The 20847-nt window shown below is 33.8% G+C and overlaps 1 protein-coding gene across 4 annotated transcripts in view; it reads left to right on the top strand.

Annotated features, from left to right (window-relative positions):
• The window catches only part of LOC149775614 (uncharacterized), a 54043-nt gene extending 34584 nt beyond the window's left edge, over positions 1-19459 (top strand). For 3 of the 4 annotated variants that reach the window (XM_089944267.1, XM_089944268.1, XM_089944266.1), the window contains 8 exons: positions 2338-2403; positions 3066-3407; positions 9193-9486; positions 9826-10116; positions 11337-11639; positions 12598-12693; positions 15097-15573; positions 18129-19459. In XM_089944267.1, the coding sequence (XP_089800393.1) occupies positions 2338-2403; positions 3066-3407; positions 9193-9486; positions 9826-10116; positions 11337-11639; positions 12598-12693; positions 15097-15573; positions 18129-18982 (2723 nt within the window). In that variant the 3' untranslated portion in view covers positions 18983-19459. The remainder of the gene's footprint in view (positions 1-2337; positions 2404-3065; positions 3408-9192; positions 9487-9825; positions 10117-11336; positions 11640-12597; positions 12694-15096; positions 15574-18128) is intronic. The other variant, XM_089944269.1, reaches the window with a different exon arrangement.
• Positions 19460-20847: the final 1388 nt, after the last annotated feature.

Below are 20847 nucleotides of genomic sequence, written 5' to 3'. Positions count from 1 at the left end.
AGTGAGTCTGAATTTTTTCGATCCAAGGAAGGTCTTATTCAAAGCACTAAGCTAGGCATCACACACTTTCTTACACTTGGCTAATGTCGCTTTCAAACTATCACTTCTAGCAACTTTAGTCCTCTCCTGAATCTCACAATCTTCGTCAGTTTGCCGTTGAAACCCCACTCATTGAAGTCTATGTCTCAACATGTCATGATTCCGAGGTCACGTGCACAGCTTATTCCGTTACACTCAGAAATGAACACAAGAATGAAAGCCAAAGTTGTTTATTTGATGTACTGTTATAAAAAAACCACATGTACATCTCTGGCTATTTCTGCCTCTAAATTCAAGCACTGTAAATATCAGTAGATTTTCCCACCCAGCTGCCAGTCAAAGTCTTTGATCACGCCGCTTAGCTATTGCAGCCATGTTCTTTTGATGTACTATTATAATGGTGACGACGGGGGGGGGGGGGGGGGGAGGGGGTTCAACCACTAAATTCTGTCATTGTAAATATCATCACAGCTAATTGATCAACACATTTTCCCACTATAGAGGTACACTCGGAAATGAACACAAGAATGAAAGCGAAAGTTGTTTATTTGATGTACTGTTATAAATGACCACATGTACATCTATGACTATTTCTGCCTCTGAATTCAAGCACTGTAAATATCAGTAGATTTTTCCACCCAGCTGCCAGTCAAAGCCTTTGATCTCGCCGCTTAGCTATTGCAGCATGTTCTTTTGATGTACTCTTATAATGGTGACGACCGGGGGGGGGGATTTCAACCACTAAATTCTGTCATTGTAAATATCATCACAGCTAACTGATCAACACATTTTCCCACTATACAGGTAACTGAAGCAGGACTGGCAAAACTTTGAATTTTACCGCCCACCTAAATAAAAAAATTGGCGTCCAAATACACGTGATTATAAGCGTTTCCGAGACCTCTGTCAGTTTTTACTAACATGAACCCTGCCAAAGATTCACTTCCTTGAATCAGTGTTTTGCTGCCTCTTATGCCAGATTTTTCTCTTCCATAATGCTGTATTAGGGTTTTATGTCCAACATTCCCATAGTCGGCTTGTTTAGACATGGGTATATTTAATAAATGTAACTGGTTTATTGTCCATCCAACACGTACATCGGACTCGCATTCAACATCAATTTTAGGCTCAAAATCACACACTGGTATTTCCAGTGAAATTTTTCCAATGTCCAACAGACCGATATACATGAAATTAATTGTCATCATAGCTATCACCAGCAGTATTTGCCGACGAAAACTTCGTCTGAAGACATACCGTGTTGTGATTCAACCATTTTGGTTTCCTGTGTGGCCCTTATTGGAAACACGCATTTGTAAAACTTTCACGATGAAAGTAAGGCTAAAACTCCATAAAATTAAAGTTTAATAAATATTGCATACTGCGCAAAGCACTTTTTTTATATCCACGGCGTTGACGTAATTTGCCGAACGCGTATCACTGCTTTAAAAGTACGCAAATTCGTACAAATTACGTGCACTCGCTTGTACTGGCATCATTTTCTGACCCAATGTTTTGTTCACGTTAGACCGCTAGGAGAGGGTAGATCCGATTTTAAATATATGTTCGGGTTTTTTTATTATCTTCTTTCTGACAACCCCACCAGCGATTTCTCATTTTGTTAGCACAACCCACAACAGAAGTTATTTTCCTAACCAACCTTCCACTGTCAGAATCAAAATAGTTCGAAACACATCCTCCTACAGAAGTTTTTTTGAAGTGCCGTCCCCGGGGGGGGATATATGTTTTACTGGAACAGCTCTGATAACATTTGCATCTGTATAGTTTTTTTTTTAAATGATATATTTAACACCATTTCAAATGATTTTCCATTCATAAAGTTTGGGTTAATTTGAGTACTTGTGCTTAGCAACGATCACTTATACAATAGGATACAATAACATAAAATATATTTCCATACATCTGAATTGGGAATAACGTTTTGAAGAAGCTGCGCAATTTCTTGTGCCATGACTGATAAATGACAAAAGTAATGACAAAGTCTTTTAAAGTAAATATTACAATATTTAGTGCATTTAAACGGTGTAAACTCTTTTATATTTCCTCCAACGCCACTTGTTGACATCTACCTGCCGTGCCTGAGATCTCTCTCTCTCTCTCTCTCTCTCTCTCTCTCTCTCTCTCTCTCTCTCTCTCTCTCTCTATATATATATATATATATATATATATATATATATATATATATATATATATATGAGATAGCCTTTGCTTAGAGTTCAAAATATTGTTTTCTTGTATATGCCATGTAACCTGGCTTTTTATGTTTTATTTACGTAGCCCAAGACATTCGTCCTGATTTTGAAATGGAAAGAACCAATGGAGAGTGGAGGTTAGGAAAAACATGTAAGCATATTGCAAATATTGTTTCTTCTTTTACTTTCATGGAAACATATAAGGAGATGGAAAGTAAAGAATTCAAATGGACATGGGCAAATGGAATTACGTAAATGTGCCGAAGATAGAAAGAGTTTTACTCGTCGGGAAAATAAGTATGTGTGTTGGTCTAGAAGTAGATCAAGAAAAAACTTTGTTTGCCTGTTCCGTTTGATCTTTAAAGAGGGCAATTCTTCAATTTGTCAACGATTCAGTGAAATAATGCAAAATATGAAATAAATAGCGTGAAATAATTCAAGAGATAAAACTAATAGTATATCATGACGGGACAGATGTACAGAGTGTACATAAACCATTTTTCCTATGGTTAAAATAAATATGTTGACTATATTGGATAGTTTGTATCTTTTTGCGTGACTTCTTTAAGTTGTAGAAGAGGGATATGGAATGGTAATTGGTGCTTGGAGAATACAAGGCTGTTTAAAATGCTATTCATTCAAAGCAATGATGCTTGTGTGTCTGTGAAGGTTTTAATTATCAATTACTGAATACTCACTTTCTGCGATATCTTAAAGTTTGAGGTGTTGTGTGGAACGTAGCTGTTCGTCTATTAAACACATTTAAAATATATGTATTAGAAAAAAATCCTCACAAAAGTATTTCTCTTACAGCAAGAGAGGACCAATATGCAAAAGTACAAATGCACATAAAGTTATCCCCAGCCAGCTCTGATGTGGAAATGAGAGTGATTGAAAGATCTGAGCAGACCAACATGGATGTGGAATACAGCCAAAAACTTCTTGATCTGAAGCAGGAGAATATTGATTATGGTTCCATTGTGATCGTCCATCGACAGCTTACAAAACGTGCTATCAAAAAGCTCAAGGAAGCATGCACTACTAATGAAATTACTAAATACATAAAAAGTCTTTTCACTGCAGATGATATTGAGCAGATGAGAAGTGATGGAGTGACGGCTTTTGTCTTAACAATCACAGCAGAGCCAAATACTGGTATGTACGTGTTATTATTTTATTAGTATACAAAATATAAAATATCAGGTTCAATGGCAAAATTATACATTTTTTAAAACTTAAATCTAACGTTGGTTGGGGCTCTAGATTAGTAGAAATGTCCTCATATTTGTATGTTGCTGCATAAGTATATCAGTTTAATTTGGATTTAAAAAAAAGTATCTGATGGTAGGCCATAATTGGGTTCTGCTTTGTCCACATCATAGTTCCATTAAATAAAGTTATATGATGTCATTCAAACACGTATTTCAAAATTATTAGCTTCTTCTCCAAAACAGTTTTGTCAAAATTGTAAGTTAATGTTTGACTATGTCATCCAATATTTTTTTGTTTTACGTTTATGCATTATCATGTATTCATTCATTGTTGGCCTGTGTTGTGTTGATTGTTTTGATTCGATTGTGGTACATCATGGTAAATTGGCATTGTACATGATGATTAGAAACATAGTCATTGTCAAGCCAACTTTGTCTACGTAAAAATGCTGTTATTTTTATTTTTGATCGTTTTCCCATTCTCGCTCTTAGTCTACTAGGCCTTAAAATGAAATTCGATGCAACGGAGATACTATTATTTATTGGGTGGATTTGTTTGCGTTCGGTTTTATGAATTTATGTGTATATGTGAGATAATACTACTTTAAACGTATTGTATTGTACAGGTTAATGTGTGATTTTACTGAATTTCCATGGTGCACAACTAAAGTGATATAGATATGCTGTCTTTATTGTTTTCTCAGTTGTATAAAAGAATACAGCTGCTTAAAAGTCTGAAAGATATTATTATCATCTGTCTCGCAATCTCTATGCTGCCTGCTAACTCTGATTAAGGACATGTTGCTCACTTAAGAGATTCATTAGACATAAAGTAACAAATACAACAAAATCGATCTTTCATGAAATGTTGTATGACCATTCATAGTAATGCATCATCTCATAACTTTGTTACATTGTTAAATACATTATTCTAGTTTTCCAGACGACTTTAAATTATTCATACCCTCCAATACACTTCCGTACACCCGTATGCCCAATTTAAGGTTAGTCTGGTGAAGAACCCACAGGAAGTTAAGAACGCTGTTATTGTACACCGGATAATGCGCAAAGGAAATCTTCGGGCTTGTGACAACTACCGAGGTATCTCTTTGCTCTCTATCGCAGGCAAGATCATCGCCAGGACTATCCTCAACCGTCTCACATCACACCTTGACTTTGGACTTCTATCCGAAAGCCATTGTGGATTCAGAAAGGAGCGTATAACCATCGACATGGTGTTTGCTGCTAGGTAGTTGGAAGAGAAAAGCCAGGAGTAATATACTGACCTTTTCTCTACCTATGGGTCTGTGTAAGATAATGGCCAAGTACGGATGCCCAAGGAAATGTATCACCATAGTGCAACAATTCTTCGACGGTATGGAAGCTAAAGTCTGGAACAATGGTGAGACCTAAGATCCCTTTCCTATCTTTAAAGGAGTGATGCAAGTCTGTGTAGTAGCGCCTACACTTTCCAGTCTCATATTAGCATCTATGGTCACTGATGCCTTCAGAGATGTGATATGGGAATCAGCATTAGACACCGGATTGATAGGAAACTGTTAAACCCCATGAGGCTCCAAGCAAGAAACTAAGGTCACAGCAGACATCAGCAGAGACTTTCTATTTCTGATGACGGCGCCCTCGACGCTGGCTCCGAAACTAACATGCAGCGTAGCTTTGACAAGTTCCCTGATGCATGCACAAATTTTGGCCGCAAAATTAAGACAAAGAAAACTGAAATAATGTATCAGCCAGCCCCAGGATTACTGTCTGATGAGCGAAATATCACAGTCAACGGCTACAGCCTAAGCTTATTGAACAGGTTCACATAGTTTGGTAGCTTTCTGTCTCAGAATGTTGTAATCGAAGCCAAAGTTAACTTCAGGATTGCAAAGGCGAGCACGGCTTTTGTCAGACTACACTCTAAGGTCTGGGACAGAAGAGGCATTTGTCTACAGACAAAGCGGAACGTTGAGAGAGCGATAGTACACCCCGCGCTATTATACACCTGAGAAACCTGGAAAGTGTATTAGCGTCATGCGAATAATTTGAACCACTTCACTCAACTTACCCCAGGAGACTCATCAAAATCAAGTTGTAAGACAAGATCCCGGATATTGAGTTTCTTGCCCAAGCAAGCCTGCCCAGTATCTACACCATCTTGATGCAATCACAGCTGAGATGGGCATGCCATGCAGCTCGCAGGCCAGGACACCGGCTTCCAAAAAAATAATTTCTGCCGAGCTTGAACAAGGTAGACGTAACAAAAGGAGGCCAGATTAAAAAGATATAAGGACACCTAAAGACGTGATTGAATAACTTTGGCATTAGCTATGACCCGTGGGAGCCTACTGCCCAGGACAGGGTGGTGCGGCGAACTTCCTTCACCAAAGGTATAGAGCCTTGCGGGGCCAACAGGACAGCCGTGGCATAACAACGGAAGAAGACCCGGAAATCCCAAGCAAGTAACCCTACGATCAGCATTGCAACCATCCCGTGTCCACAATGCCACATAATATTTAGGCACACGTCTGCCTTATCGGCCACCTACGCACACACGGACCAATTTTTGTCCCACTTTGGATAGCTAAGGTGATCCTCATCGACTTGATGGACGAACACTATAAATATATATATATATATATATATATATATATATAGAGAGAGAGAGAGAGAGAGAGAGAGAGAGAGAGAGAGAGAGAGAGGGAGAGAGAGAGAGAGAGAGAGAGAGAGATTCATACATATATGTATAAAATATATAGATTCATTCATTCTTATCATTTTTTTTTTATTCGTACTTTTGCAGACTAATACCATGGAGATTTGGTACAACCACGAGAATGACAAGGACAAGGCTTACAATTACGTACATAATTCACAAAACTGTTACATAAAATCATACAATCACATATATAAATTACATATTCATGCATATATAAATGGTAATACATTTTTATGTGGTATTCTACCAATAAAATATACCATTCGTATATGCTATGACTCAACATTATATGAGGCACACAATATACATTTATCAAATTTAAAACCTAGGAAATCTGTTACATCACAATTTATGAGCAGTTTTGTAGCTACGCGATATAAGCTGTGCAGTCAAGTTATCCGTGAGATAACTCAGCTGGATAGTTTTGAGTTAATTCATTCATTTTTCGTCGTTTCGTTAGTTTGACATAAAACATCATAAGCTAACAAACCGTTATATTAGTTACAATATTCATGCAAGATTCCTGCAGAAAATGTAGCAGATGCCATCGTAAAATTTCTGTAGACTTCGGAGTCATTCAGTCCATAGGTGGAAGGGAATTCCCTGAACAAATTCTTTGTCAGATATATTATGAAGATATCAACAAATTACACTATTCAAATTATTGATAGTATGCAACCAAAACCGATCCAACATTCTTTGATTTTTTTGACGACGAGCATATGAGTAATAACATCAGTATACGCAGTATTGTTATAATGGCAATTATGAAGTGTCATCCTGAATGAATTTACCAGAAACCTGGCTAATACTTTTAGCTGTTTAAGCTCTTTATTTGACCTAGGTATTTGCCATAAAATGGCGGGATTAGGGGAATGATGTTTATTTTTGAATCTTTGAAAAGATGGATCCTTAAAGCACATGTGCTTAGAGTGATTATTCTCATATTAATTTTCGACGTTCCATATAATGTGCTTCTATTCCTTCTTAGCTGGAAATATCTTATTTTGTATATATATATATATATATATATATATATATATATATATATATATATATATATATATATATATATATAAAGTCGTTCAAGTCCTTTTTGTAACAAATTCTATATATATCGGGAATAAATCCCATTTGTTTCATACGGTCATTCCTGGAAAGAAAGGTAACAAATCTCATTAAAAATATTATTTTAGACAACGTATTCTAAAACATATGGCATAATTTCCAAAGGAAATATATTTTTTTTAAAAAATCAATTTCAGGGAGAATTCGTTTCAGTCCAACTATGCTTTAGTTCATTGCAGACCTAGTTTTACGGGACAATTATTGAATGTGCTAAACACATTGATGCTGAAACACATCTAATTTGTTATGTCGTTAGATCCAATCTTTGACCAAACCTCACAACCATAATGCGCTGAGGGAATTACAATTTTCTTATATAGACTTTGCGGTGGTTAAGGGGTTTAATTTGCATTTCGTTTTCCCAATGGTGATAAGGGAATATAGTGATTTTCTTTCTTTTGTTCATGCCTTGGCCACTTTTGCTACGCAGCTCGTGTCAGCGTTCATAGGGATACCTACGTGTTGGGTAAGAAGGGAATGCGGAATAAAGTGTGGGCCAATTCTCCACTTACAATTGCAGTCTCTATTATTTATGGTTCGCGTGAAGATGATAATGCAACTCTAGTTTTAATTGAGTTAAAAATTACAGTTTAGCGAGTACAATTGAGCGATATCAAGCACTACTTGTAAATGAGCAGGGGTTGTCGTTATAATGTTGATATAGTCAGCTAACGCTGGGATGCCAGAGGGAATTTATCCTATGGTTATTCTTAATTTGTAATCTTCTAAGAACTGTAACAAATCATTAATATATAAAAGATACAGAAACGTGGAAAACACTCCGCCTTGTCTGATATGCATAGGTACACATTTAGTGCCATTCATAGTAACAATGCTATAGATATTAGAATATGATTCTATAATTACAGTGAGGTGTTTGCCAAAAATCCCCAATAGGGAATGCTTTATGGAAAGACCCTAGTGTCATACAGCTCTGAACACCTTATTTAATTCTAAAACGTTGGCATAGACGTTTGATTCTAATTCCAGGTTAGAAAATATAGCTTCATGTAAGTTAAACGATGCCTTTATGCAGTTCAATCCATGTTGATTATTACGAAATTTAACATCTAATATATGCACATTTTTCAAATCGTTTTTACTTTGCAATAGTAAGGATTCAGCCCTGTAGTTGTCAAGTTCAGTTTTACACCTTCCTCCACCTTTGTAGATTAGCATAAATATGCCGACTTTCCAGTCAAATGGTATGTACGAAAGTTTTTGAATCGCATTTGATAAATTTTTAATAGCTTCTATCAGTTTTGGACCACCATATCTTATATGCTCGTTCTGCATATCATTTAGCTCCGGTGCTTTGCGTAGCTTCAGTTGTTTTATTGATGACGCTATTTCATCAAATATAAAATCTGCATTTAGAATGGAGCCTTTAAGGTCGGTTTCTTTATGCATCGTAGGGTTATTGAATGAAGTACTAAACGAAGTATTGTCCTGTGCGTAGAGGTGTTTAAAGTATCTGGCAAATAAGTTAGCTATCTCATGTGGATTGGATGCTGTTTCTCCAACAAATTCTAGTTTGAAACAGTTTTTAGAGTTTCTGCTTCTACCGGGTTGTTTACTAAAACATTTCCAGAAAAGTCTTACAGCCAACTCTGCTGCTTCATCTGTATCATAAAACACGCATTCATAGCCTGCTCTTGAATTTTTTAAAATTTAAATATTTACTAAGGTGTATGCAAAGGTCAAGAATGGGGCTTGTTCTAACTTGTCCTAATGAATAGATGGGTTGTGCATCAAAAGGTTTATAAGCTTTATGTTCGTTTGACTACATTTACTGTATAACCACTGTGTCCGGTTTGCAATGTTATGCTTGAACGCAATAAATCATCATTGTAATGTTTATGCTTGTGTTTCTTTTCAGGACAAGACGATCATTTGAAGATAACAAAAGAAGCAATGGTGCGACATTTTTCTTTTATTGAAAAAGAGATCATAGATGCGCATAAATTTTATCCTGGCTTTCTTGAAAGTGGCATTTTAAATGCAGAGAGTGAACAGATCCTTAGAGAACTGAATACAAAATCAATAGAAGAGAGAAATGTGGAGTTTCTGAACTTTGTCATAAGAGGCCAGCCTGGTCTGGTTCAAATTTTTCAGTATGAGCTAGCCAGACTTGGTTACGCCCACATACTGAAGAAACTTTGTTTTGATGACGGTAAGTAATGACGAGTCTGTGGCATTGTTAATCATAGAATGTTTGCATATTATTATTGCTACAAACTGATATTGCTGTTTATTTGATGACTTGTTTTGAAACTTAATTTATACTGACTTTTGTATGCCCTTTCTTAATTAATACTATTTTAGCAGAAGACCATCTTATGATATTAATACGCACTGACTAATATTACATTTTTCAATAAGTATGTTACGTGGAAACAGTAGTTATCAGGAAATAACATATACTGCATCTATTTAGACAAAGAACATATTCAAACATTGTTTCTCTATGGTAGAATAACTAATCAAATGATGTGTTTTATGTTCTATGCAGAGGTTTTAGCCCGTGGTAAGATAACAGGAAATGAGCTGGTTAAAAATGCATCATTTCTGCTATCAGAGCTGGAACCTAAGGAGTTTCTTCCAGCTTTGGAAACTATAATGCCAGAAGATGTTATAAACGGCATAGTTTGTACTCATAGTAGAAGAGACCGGGTCAAGTTATTTTTGGATGAAGTGGTGAAAAGAGGACAACAAGCCGTTGACATTTTCACCAGTGAGCTAAAGAGATTAGACAGAAATTATGTCCTGGACATTTTGCAAGCCTCGGATTCCAACTATTTAGGTATATTTTGGCCAGTTCATGATGAAATTTTCCGTAACTATTAGAGTAGGTTTACAATTTATATTTTTACATGCGGCCCGACACCCGTATACTTTTTTGAATCTAGATATTGTCTTAGATGCTTTAATTTTTTCTGACAAACAGTGTCATAACCAAATCATTTACATGTTTAAGAGATTTAAAGATGGCAATCATCAGCACAGTAACATCCTTACTACGTCATATAAATATAATGTTTAAAGAACGTGTTTATAATGGTGTTTCGCATAATATAATACTTGACCATTTGTAGAGAGCATAATTATTGTCAAGACAACCATATAAACCAACTACATTGTTGAATGCTATTATTCCCTTTAATTCAAAATGTATCTGCAACTTGTTCCTAATGTAAAGTTTGTATTTAATGTCACACACAAGACAGTGAAGAGAAACGATAAAGAATATGGCGTGAAGCGATAGAGGCCCGAATCCTTGTATGAAGTATATTATAAATGTTTCTCCAGCAATATTAATTTCAAGTGATCAAGTTTATGGCAAAGATTAGTATTATATATATATATATATATATATATATATATATATATATATATATATATATATATATATATATATATATATATATATGTCTGTATTAAGCAGGAATTCAAAATTTTGTCAAAATGTATGAGCGTCTATGCTTGTCCGTTATTAGCATAGGGCAGAAAGAGCAAATTTATATCAATGTACAATTTTCTTCTTTATGATTCTTTTCAAATGGCAACTTCAACAAAGATTTTTAGACTGTCCAGTTTAAGGAGATTGTTTTGTTTTACAGCATACTTCATTATCTCAAGGGCAGCATACGCTCATTAGTAAATTGGGAACGAGGTTGAAAGTTCATTAATGACATTTGAAATTGCAATGAAGAAGAATTATGTTCAGCTTGCTGTTAATTTATATAAACGCTGAATATAGGGAGCTATAAGTTACATATTTTCATTTTTTAAATAAAATAGAAGAATTTAGATAAATTATCAATGTTGATCTCAGATTAAGACTTAAGACTTAAGGGACAATTCTATTGGCACTGTTTACATGTTTGAAACAAACATAAATTGAAGATCGCACAATTACACTTATAATCAATGAACAATCTTTTGCATGCATTTTAGACTAAATGACGATTTAGGACAGTTAAAGACATTTATACCAATATGCAATTGTATCTCTATTTTCAGGCATTGATAAGTTCAATGCGTTTCAAATACGAGTTTGCATTCTGGACAACTACGAATCCTTCGTCGATGAATTAGAACCAAAAATGTTTCGTGCATTTTTCCTCGAGAAAGGAATCATTGATGAAGATAAACTAGAGGCAATAATTAAATTACCTACGAGGCGTAAGAGGGCCGTCACTTTCTTGAAGTGGTTGTTAGATGAAGGTACCTGGAAAGCTTTGATTGACTTCAAACATGCAATCAAAATATTCTGCAATAGAGCCCTCATCAAGAAGTTTGAAGCACCAGAGTCTTTGAGTATATGTAAGATTTATGTTGAAACTTAGAACCTTATTTAATGGTTTATGTTATCAATGGAATAAGTAATGTCATGTTCATATGACCTTAGACACATGTGCAGATCGGTTCTGGATTATGCTATACAGTAGATAGTTTACGGTGTAAGATCGTGAACTAGTTGAAATAGATTTTGAATTTATACTAAGTTATGTTAAGCTTTATATGTCCATTACCGAATTTGACAAACTGTCCTAGATAATGAACGAATATCACCCTACTTTCTTGCTATTTGCACATGGAGCATATATAAATACTCACTCAGGCCTGAGTAGATTTGTATAATGTTTTAGCACGGAACATTCAGGTTGATCAAAAAGTGCAGATTGATCAACAGTTTTAGTTCCACCATGGAACATTATGGAAGAATTTCAAAATACTGCCCTTTGATTAAAAATTGAGGAACACAAATATTACTTTCGGGCTTAAAGCTATAAAGTAAAATTTTTAAGAACGCAACCCAAAATGTAAACAAGGAAGTTCTAGTCTTGGACAATAAACACAAAAAGCGCTTATTTTAGACTCACGTGTTCTTAAAATTTCGAGCTTGTCAAGAAACGAATTTCTCAAAACATGTTTATTGAGCAGGAGCATTAATTTTTGCATACGGTTCATTAGGAACCAAAATGTATGCTTTGAAAATATGTTGCATTTTGTACTTAATTTCCTCATACTTATCGCAATTTGAAACAAAAGCATTCAAAATATTATGCTTGAATATATATATATATATATATATATATATATATATATATATATATATATATATATATATATATATATATATATATATATATATATGTATGTATGTATGTATGTATATCAATATGTATAAACATACCGAGATCTATTAATCCATTGATCTATCACGTCAGTAGAAAAACAGTGAATGTAATTAATATATCTTAATTTCCATATGTTGCAGTTGAATGGCCACCTAATTTTCAAGATAACGAAGATGACTGTATTTGCACATCAGTCCTGTTGTATAGTGCAACATTCAAAGTCACTTTCTATTATGGTAATGTATAATACTCTAGTTTTTCCCATCTATTTGAAGAAAGTTCTTATCCATAACGAACTCTCAGTTTGAAGGTTCTAATTTCTGTCCTTGTAGATATGACATTTTAAGCCAGATTTCATATTTTTCTCACTGTCCCAAGTAACATTAACATCATATTATAGTCATGCAGTTTAAAAAAACTCTCATACTATTAGAAATCATTGATTTAGAAGCCATTATTACTTTAGATAAAATAATGTGCTCAAAATGGCGTTATATCCAATAAAACACATCCACCCTTTATTTCCATCTCAAAGCTTTGCTAAATATAAAACTTAATAAAACGGATTAGCTTTTATTACTGTCATTTGGAGATATTGTTTTGAACCTCGCTTGATCGTGAATTAGTTTCTCTTTGAACATCAATACATTGTACCTATTTTGAGCTGTCCGATAAAGTCAAACAAATTTATCATAATGATAAAGCTGACATAAATTGATATTTAAGGCAGAATTATCTTTTCAGGCCCATATAAATTCAACTGATAACATCCTTATTATTGAAAATTATCACAGGTACAGCAGAAGGGTTTATGTTTCACTCCAAGTTGTAAGTAAATAAAACCAAAGATGCAGTGATGAAAACATATAAATCTGACATATTCAAAAATTGTGTATGTCTTAACGTTTTAGCCTACATGCTGTGCATGCATAGTAGAATTAGAAAATTTCACATTTAATTTTACTTTTGTTTTGTTTTGTCGTTTTATTGCTTTTAAATTTTGTCTGAATTCGCGTTTACCTATACTTTGAAGATGATGCGACTCCTGAAAAAACTCCCTAGATACCTTGGTGTGGCTATTGTTTTCGGATAACAGCAGTAGCATTTAATTTGCTTGACCATAATTACTACTAATGTTTCTATAGCATATAGGGGAGCTTTGTTCAAAACGATTTATAGATTTAAAACATATTATTACTGTGATATAGATGTCATTTGTTAACTTGCATATACCATAAGATCATTTTTGAATCATTATTTTTACTGTTACGTATTTAGTTCTTGTGTTGTTTTTGTAAAGTGGAAAACAAAATGGTATTATTATAGCTCTTAATGAGGTGCAATAGTAACTATTCTCAAACCCCAGATAATCAATTTATTTTACACACGATACTTAGAATAACAAAAATATACAAACAAGAATTCGCCATGATACATCATATCAATTGACTGTCAACAAAATAGAAATATTATAGCTATAATAAGAAAAACATGAGAATATTTGCACGGCAGAACTATAACAAGTGCACAGTTCTGTTTCAAGTACATGTCTGTATTTATATAAATAGTGAAGATGTTACAGGTGCAGAAAAGTCCCTTTTCAGACGATTCCCTATTTTATCGGCATAAATACTTATATTTTTAGAGAGCTCTGATATGTTGTCAAATTTTTGTAGGCTTAAAAATAAATATTCTTCCCATCCAGTTGGATAAACCATTCTTTTATTTATATTTATATTTATATTTATCTCACAAGTATTGTTCAATTTATGTCTCAGTTAAATGAATTTCATATGCACAAAGGCTTACTATATTCATCAGAAATAAATCACTTGGTATATAATCTTATTTTAATAAATATTTTGTTTTCGATCATCGAATGACAATTATTCTTTATTACAAAGCTTGTGCTGATGTAGATTTAGGAACACTAGCCGGAAAAAAATCCTCTGTGTAAATCAATTTAGGATCCATCGATTTTTATAGAAATACCTTTATTATTGTCATGTCCATTCATTAATGATCTGTATTAATGCCCGTTGTGCACACTATAATTAGAATAACAAATACCTCCATCAATAGCATTTAATCCTTTATATTTTGTTTCATTCTTTATTCTCTGTAGTTCGTACTTATTAGATATATGGTTTTGCTTTCGTATCAAATATTATCTCACCAAAAAGTGTCACTTTTAAACCGATTGCATACATTTATTAGTAAATTGTCTCACGTTTTAATGCGAGAAAGATAAAGAACTGCTTTCTGTTTCTTCCTTCCTATATCCTACTGTTGATGATGACTTGACATTCTCTTCTAAAACAAAGCCGAATTGACTAATTTGTATATCGAGGAAAGAAAAATATTGATAGATTTACTCAAGTCTTAATAAAGCAGCCCTAACATATATGTACCTTACACAAGTCAAATTTACAATTAATAAAAATTGGTCATTAGAATACTTTGAGGCAAAGATATTATCTTCGAAAATATATTTTGTTTATTTGCTTGTGCTGAGGTTTTATCTTATGGTGCTCGAGTTCTGTAGCAATGCATATTGTTAGCATCTATTAGTTCATACTACAGAAATGAGCAATTGTCAGAAGCCAGGATAAACTTTGATTTCCATCGTTCTATTACAGACTTAACATCATCTGATTCCAAAATGCCAGAGGAACAGTCACACCAATCCAATATAAACAAGAACTCAAATGAAAATGATAAGACATCGTTGGAAAAAGAGACGTGTACGCAGGTCTGTGTACTCATCCCTGAAGAAGACCAAACCTCTAGTAATGCAGACCCTTTGATTGATTTCACATACAGTGAAGTAAAACAGTCATCCATAACAACAAACAGCTTACATTCAAAACGATGCAATCATTCATCTCAAAATGGTGAATCAAGAAAGCTAACTAGTGAGAGCATGGGGGTGATTCCAGACAAAAAAGTTTCCCTTGATCATAAGGTTACCAATTGGCTTTTGCAGCACCTAATGGAAGACGGTAATGTAAATACTCCACTTCCTAATGATCTTCAGGCTGTCGGAGTGGAACCATTATCAGGAAATACCCGTCCTTATCATTGTCAAATTTCTAGAAGCATGGAGTCTGAATCAGGTGGGTTAATTCAAATGAATACAACAATATGCTTACTTGTAACAAAGTTGAAGATCAGGAAAGAAAGGTCTGATCTTGCATATTCCATGGTCCCTCGTCCATTTTATAGTACCTTTCATGATGTTTTGCATTTATTAAAACGTTTTTTTGAAAACGTGGGAGGATATCAGGCTTGTTTTAAATTCTTATACCAAGCTTAACCTCAATAAACATTACCATTCGTTTAGTGATTATGGCAAAAATAATTTTATTGACAAAGATAATACAATTATTTCCTTTTTCATTATACTGAAGAAATGTTATGATACTGGTCATACAGTTTAAACCGAAAGTAGAGTTAAATATAAATGAAAATTGTACCCGAAAGACGTTCAATATAGACATATGGAGGCAAAATTATTGTTTTATTACATATCCTTTAATCGTGTAATCCGGTCAATTACAGTGGCTATCTCGTTTTCAATATTACGTATATGGCAACAGTAAAATTTCAAACCTTATTAGCTGAAATTCTATTTTGTCCAAAGTTTATTGTTGACTATGGCTTGCACTGCATTTCTATGGACAGACTCTGACTAGATCCGAAGTAAAATTATGCTCTTCGGACAGTCAGTATAACTGATATTGCTTCCGTCTTAAACATAATCTTAACACCAGCGCAGTAAGCTGGCTAGAGAAAGTTAATACAATTTTAAAGGATATTTAATGAAATTTTGATTTTGATGATTCATTTTGTACTTGTTTGTTCACATTTGTTCTCTATCGGGATAGGACGAATGCTTACACCATCCTTTTCAATCTGATGGATAAACCGTACGGCTGTGACTTGTGAATTATGCTACCGCTCACAGTGTTATATACAATTTTGGTAATACTGATATGTGCAATTGATTTTATAAACATTCATTACAATGCTTACAAATATAACTCTCCATACACTTAACCACTCTCTGACAGAAATATTTTTAGGTGTGATTACATCATAAAGAGCAATCATTGCCAAGTATTGTTGTTTTGGAGTTAGTGGTGGTATTTTTCCGTTATAATGAAAGGTCCTCTTTCACATATTGTATATATTTATAATTGATTTTGGTATTACATATTTACATTTTACGTATAGTGGCAGTAGTTGTATGGGAAAGTGTTTCTTCTGCGACGATTCGACAGAAGGGGATATTATATTATACACGGACAAATTTAGCTGTCAACGGAATAGCTTTACAGACGTGTTACGTTTCGATTTACTTACTGAAGCATAATTTATTTATTTTCGGTATATTCCCAATTGCATGTCAAAACGTAGAGGCATGTTTTTGTTGCCATTTTCAATGAAATAGTATTTTGCTGGAAATATTCGTTTACGGAGTTTTTATGTGATTGTGAACAAATGTGTTTTACAAAGAACACAAAGGTATTGCTTTACTTGCAGCAACTGCAATCGCTGTATCTATAATATGATAATGGTTTCTTAGTTCCTAGTTATGACGTGAACCCTTCCATGTTTATTTTATTAAAAGGGTTACACATAACTTGTGTCCAGTGCTTTAATGGCATATATATATATATATATATATATATATATATATATATATATATATATATATATATATATATATATATATTGTGTCACTAGAATCAGGTTCCTGCTAATGAATTTAGTGTTGTATTTATAGAGTTAGGTACACTGTTGACTTAAGTTTAGCATTGAACAGCAAACACTTGCCACTATAGTCATGTTGGAAGCATTTAAGAACAAGCTTTAAGCGTGCGTTCGTGTGTCCTGGTTTAAAAGTAGATATATGACACGATTAATTTAGTGTCACACATATATTTGAGTGCAGTGATAACAAAATTAGAGAGGATTAGATACATTGGTTACCATAATCAACCATGTACAGTTTTAGAACCTAGCTTCAACTTGATGAAATATACCTTAAGAAGGTTTATTGCTACTCCTAAGAAAGAGACACTATAATTACAAAGATGAAATATGATATCAACGGTATTCAGTGCAAACTTTTACCTGTATTAGGAGGAATGTATTGGTTCGATGAGTGAACACAAATCTCGGATATAAATTTCTGAAATTTTTAAGGATTTAGATAGATATTTCTAAAACTTCTCTAATGATACTGGCAATTAAGACTCATACCTAATTGTCACATTTATAACAAGAGTTTCATACCTAGAAAGAAACTTATAATTCTGTTATATATATATATATATATATATATATATATATATATATATATATATATATATATATAAAGTTTATACTTGTTATTTGCAGCTTCAGTTACAAATAGAAAGCATGTTTTGATGCACATGAATCACATTTGAAAATATTTGTTCAATTTTCTCAGTTTATTTTCATTTTTAACTGAAGTTAAAATTTATTAGAGAAATATCCTGTTTGTTGATTTTGTTTCAATTGATATGTTCTTTAAACTTTGAGATCCCTTAATTTATAATCATGGGAATGTGTGGTATTATGGAAACATTATAGATTCGTTATTCATACATATTTCTTGTATTCGTAATTTGTTTTCTTGTAGCTGTAACAGAAACGCCACAACAAGTCGTAAACTTTCCCAAAAGAAAGGAGACAAAAACCAACAGAACTGCATCAATACGTCGCACAAATTCAACGACAGCTGACTCGACACTAGCATACGAATTAACTGGCCATCCTAGTGTCAGTGCTGATGACAATTATTCAATGTCAGACCAAGGATATATGTCGTACCAAGATTGTGATCAAATGACTCTGTGCTCTAATACATCAGCTGGGTTCGACACAGGGAGTTTTAAAACGACTGAATCAAGCTTCCCTACGAGTGAGGATGCTGAACATTGTCCCTCTAATTCTTCCTTGTTAAATTCACAATCATTGTTTAGGAAACCTAAAACAGACTCCGTTTCCTCGCCTCCTTTTATTCAAAAGAAACGAAGTTTGAGTGATAAACATGCCACAAGTATACGTGATATTGCGAAGAGTCCCCTATCGTTTGAAAGGTTAAGTCATCCTTCATCAACATTCAGTAGTCAAATTGGTATTCCTTCTATTAACCTTTGGACTGTTCCAGCAGAACGTTTCTCTCCTACCTACTGTATTGGTGGATTAAGTCACTCGCCTAATCCGTCTTTAAGCTCATTTGCATCAAGTCCATCTTCTAGTACTGCGATTATGTCACCGAATATAAATAAAGTGATTACTGCTACAAAGGAGAGACTGATGGAGAACAGAAGGTCTTATGGAAGCCCGTATTCGGATGACGTCTTGACACATATAAGTAGCCCAGGCAGTTACAGTTGGAACAGTCCAAACTGTTCATCTCCTTCATTTGGTCATATCTCTTCACCCCAAGAGCGTCGTCCATCACCATCAGTACACAACTCGTATGAGTAGAGTCCACTTATGTGAGTCTAAACTAACAGCTTAGCATATGGTTGCATCTGGTAATCATTACAATATGAATTTAGAACACTTCGGGTTTATTTTGGAGACTGGTACTTGAATCAAATTTCAGTCAGGTTTAAATCACTGTAATTATGTTTTGTACTATATTCATGAGTTCGACTAAGACATCTGGGTCACAACTAGATGAAATATGTTTTTCTAAAGATGTGGTACATAATGTTTGTACTAAATATATTTGTATGAAGAATTATCATGCTTTTTATCATTTTTAAATTAGTTTCCTAATCTCACACACACATACATGGGTTAAATTGAAATTGTTTTCGTCCATGTAACGGATAAATTTCACGGACTTGCACCACATGTCCGTTTCATGAGGTCATAATATATTTTGACTCATTTGTAAACTACGACTACAGTGTTTGCAAATATATTAAGTCAATAAAGTCAATATATTCATAGAAATTGAATAGTTATTTGTTCATCGTTTTTGAATAACAAATTGGTGTTAGGAAATAGTAAACATATGGGATGTCCCCAAGACCAAGAAATCCCATCTTCCAAGTATCATTGATTGTACTGTGCACATTAGAGCTTCACGGAATATGAAGCCTTAAAGAAGACACATTATGCAACCCCTCGCTTGAGCTTTCCTTATCACTGTACCAACCCTATCAGTATAAACAGGATACGTATAATGTCTTCATTTGAAGACCCGAATCTTTGAAAACATAATTGAAATTTATTTCATTTGTAAATTATCCCTTTGGCATTTATACGTTTTGAATAAAAAGTCAAAAGATCCTGTTGAACATCTAAACAACAGTTAAATGCAGATAGTTGTGCACAACATATCAAGACATATCATTAGCCACCGTATGCTTGAAAAGAACATACAAATTGTGAATAATGTCCAATATATCACTTGCTGGCTGAATTAATTTTCGTTTGTGTGATAAACTTTATATTACAGTTTGAACGTATTTAATAGCAGTTTTCACAGAAAAACACACATGAGTCTTCTTACACTTCACTAAAGTTTCATATCTTTAATACACACCGTTTCTTAATATGTTACACACACTGGATAAGTGCAACTCAATAACTGGCAAAAGGAAACTGAGTCTTCTCGGTTAGACGATCTTCACTCAAAATTTGTCTGAACTATGGTTATGGTCACAAATTAAAATACGCATGCCATTTTGCGTTTGAGTAGTGCTTTTATTAGATGTTGGTATTAAATTTGCCGATAATGATGTAAATTTGTTCAAAACAGCAATTTAGAAGCATTTTTAATTTTGTGTCAACTTTATGTGGAAATACATTTTATTTCTTGGTTCAAACAGATATGAACAGAAACAAGTTTCACTTCTTTTGGTCCAGCCAAACGGTACTACATTTCGTACCATTTAGAGAATTCTGGGTAAAATAAATTGCAAGACAATGTTTGTTTAGGTTGACGGTAAAAATGGTTTAACCGAAAGTGCTCTCGCTGTATGCGGTGTAAAACATAATATAAAGAGAGAGAGAGAGAGAGAAAGAGAGAGAAAGAGAGAAAACATTCCATAATATTCTCCTCAAGATAACATTTAACAATCAGGCATATATTTTAAAAAATTCAAAATAAAAACTAAAACCATTATAGAAGGTCGTTTGTAAGTAAGACAGTACATAATAGATGGGTTTCTCCTCGCGTATGTACATTCAACATTTGTCATGTTTTGTTTGGCATATTGTCCTAAAGAAAAATAAATGACACAAATACATATTATGTTCTGTTCCATCTGTAATATAAATAAATAATTTTTAAAATCTTTAACTTAATATTTACAGCTATCTTCCATTCTTCTAAC

Source organism: Sinohyriopsis cumingii, chromosome 19, assembly GCF_028554795.1.
Source record: "Sinohyriopsis cumingii isolate HCF-2022 chromosome 19, ASM2855479v2, whole genome shotgun sequence".
In the NCBI taxonomy this organism is placed as follows: Eukaryota; Metazoa; Mollusca; class Bivalvia; order Unionida; family Unionidae; genus Sinohyriopsis; species Sinohyriopsis cumingii.
Note: the sequence above shows the minus strand (reverse complement) of the source record. Positions and strands in the feature narration are given on the sequence as shown.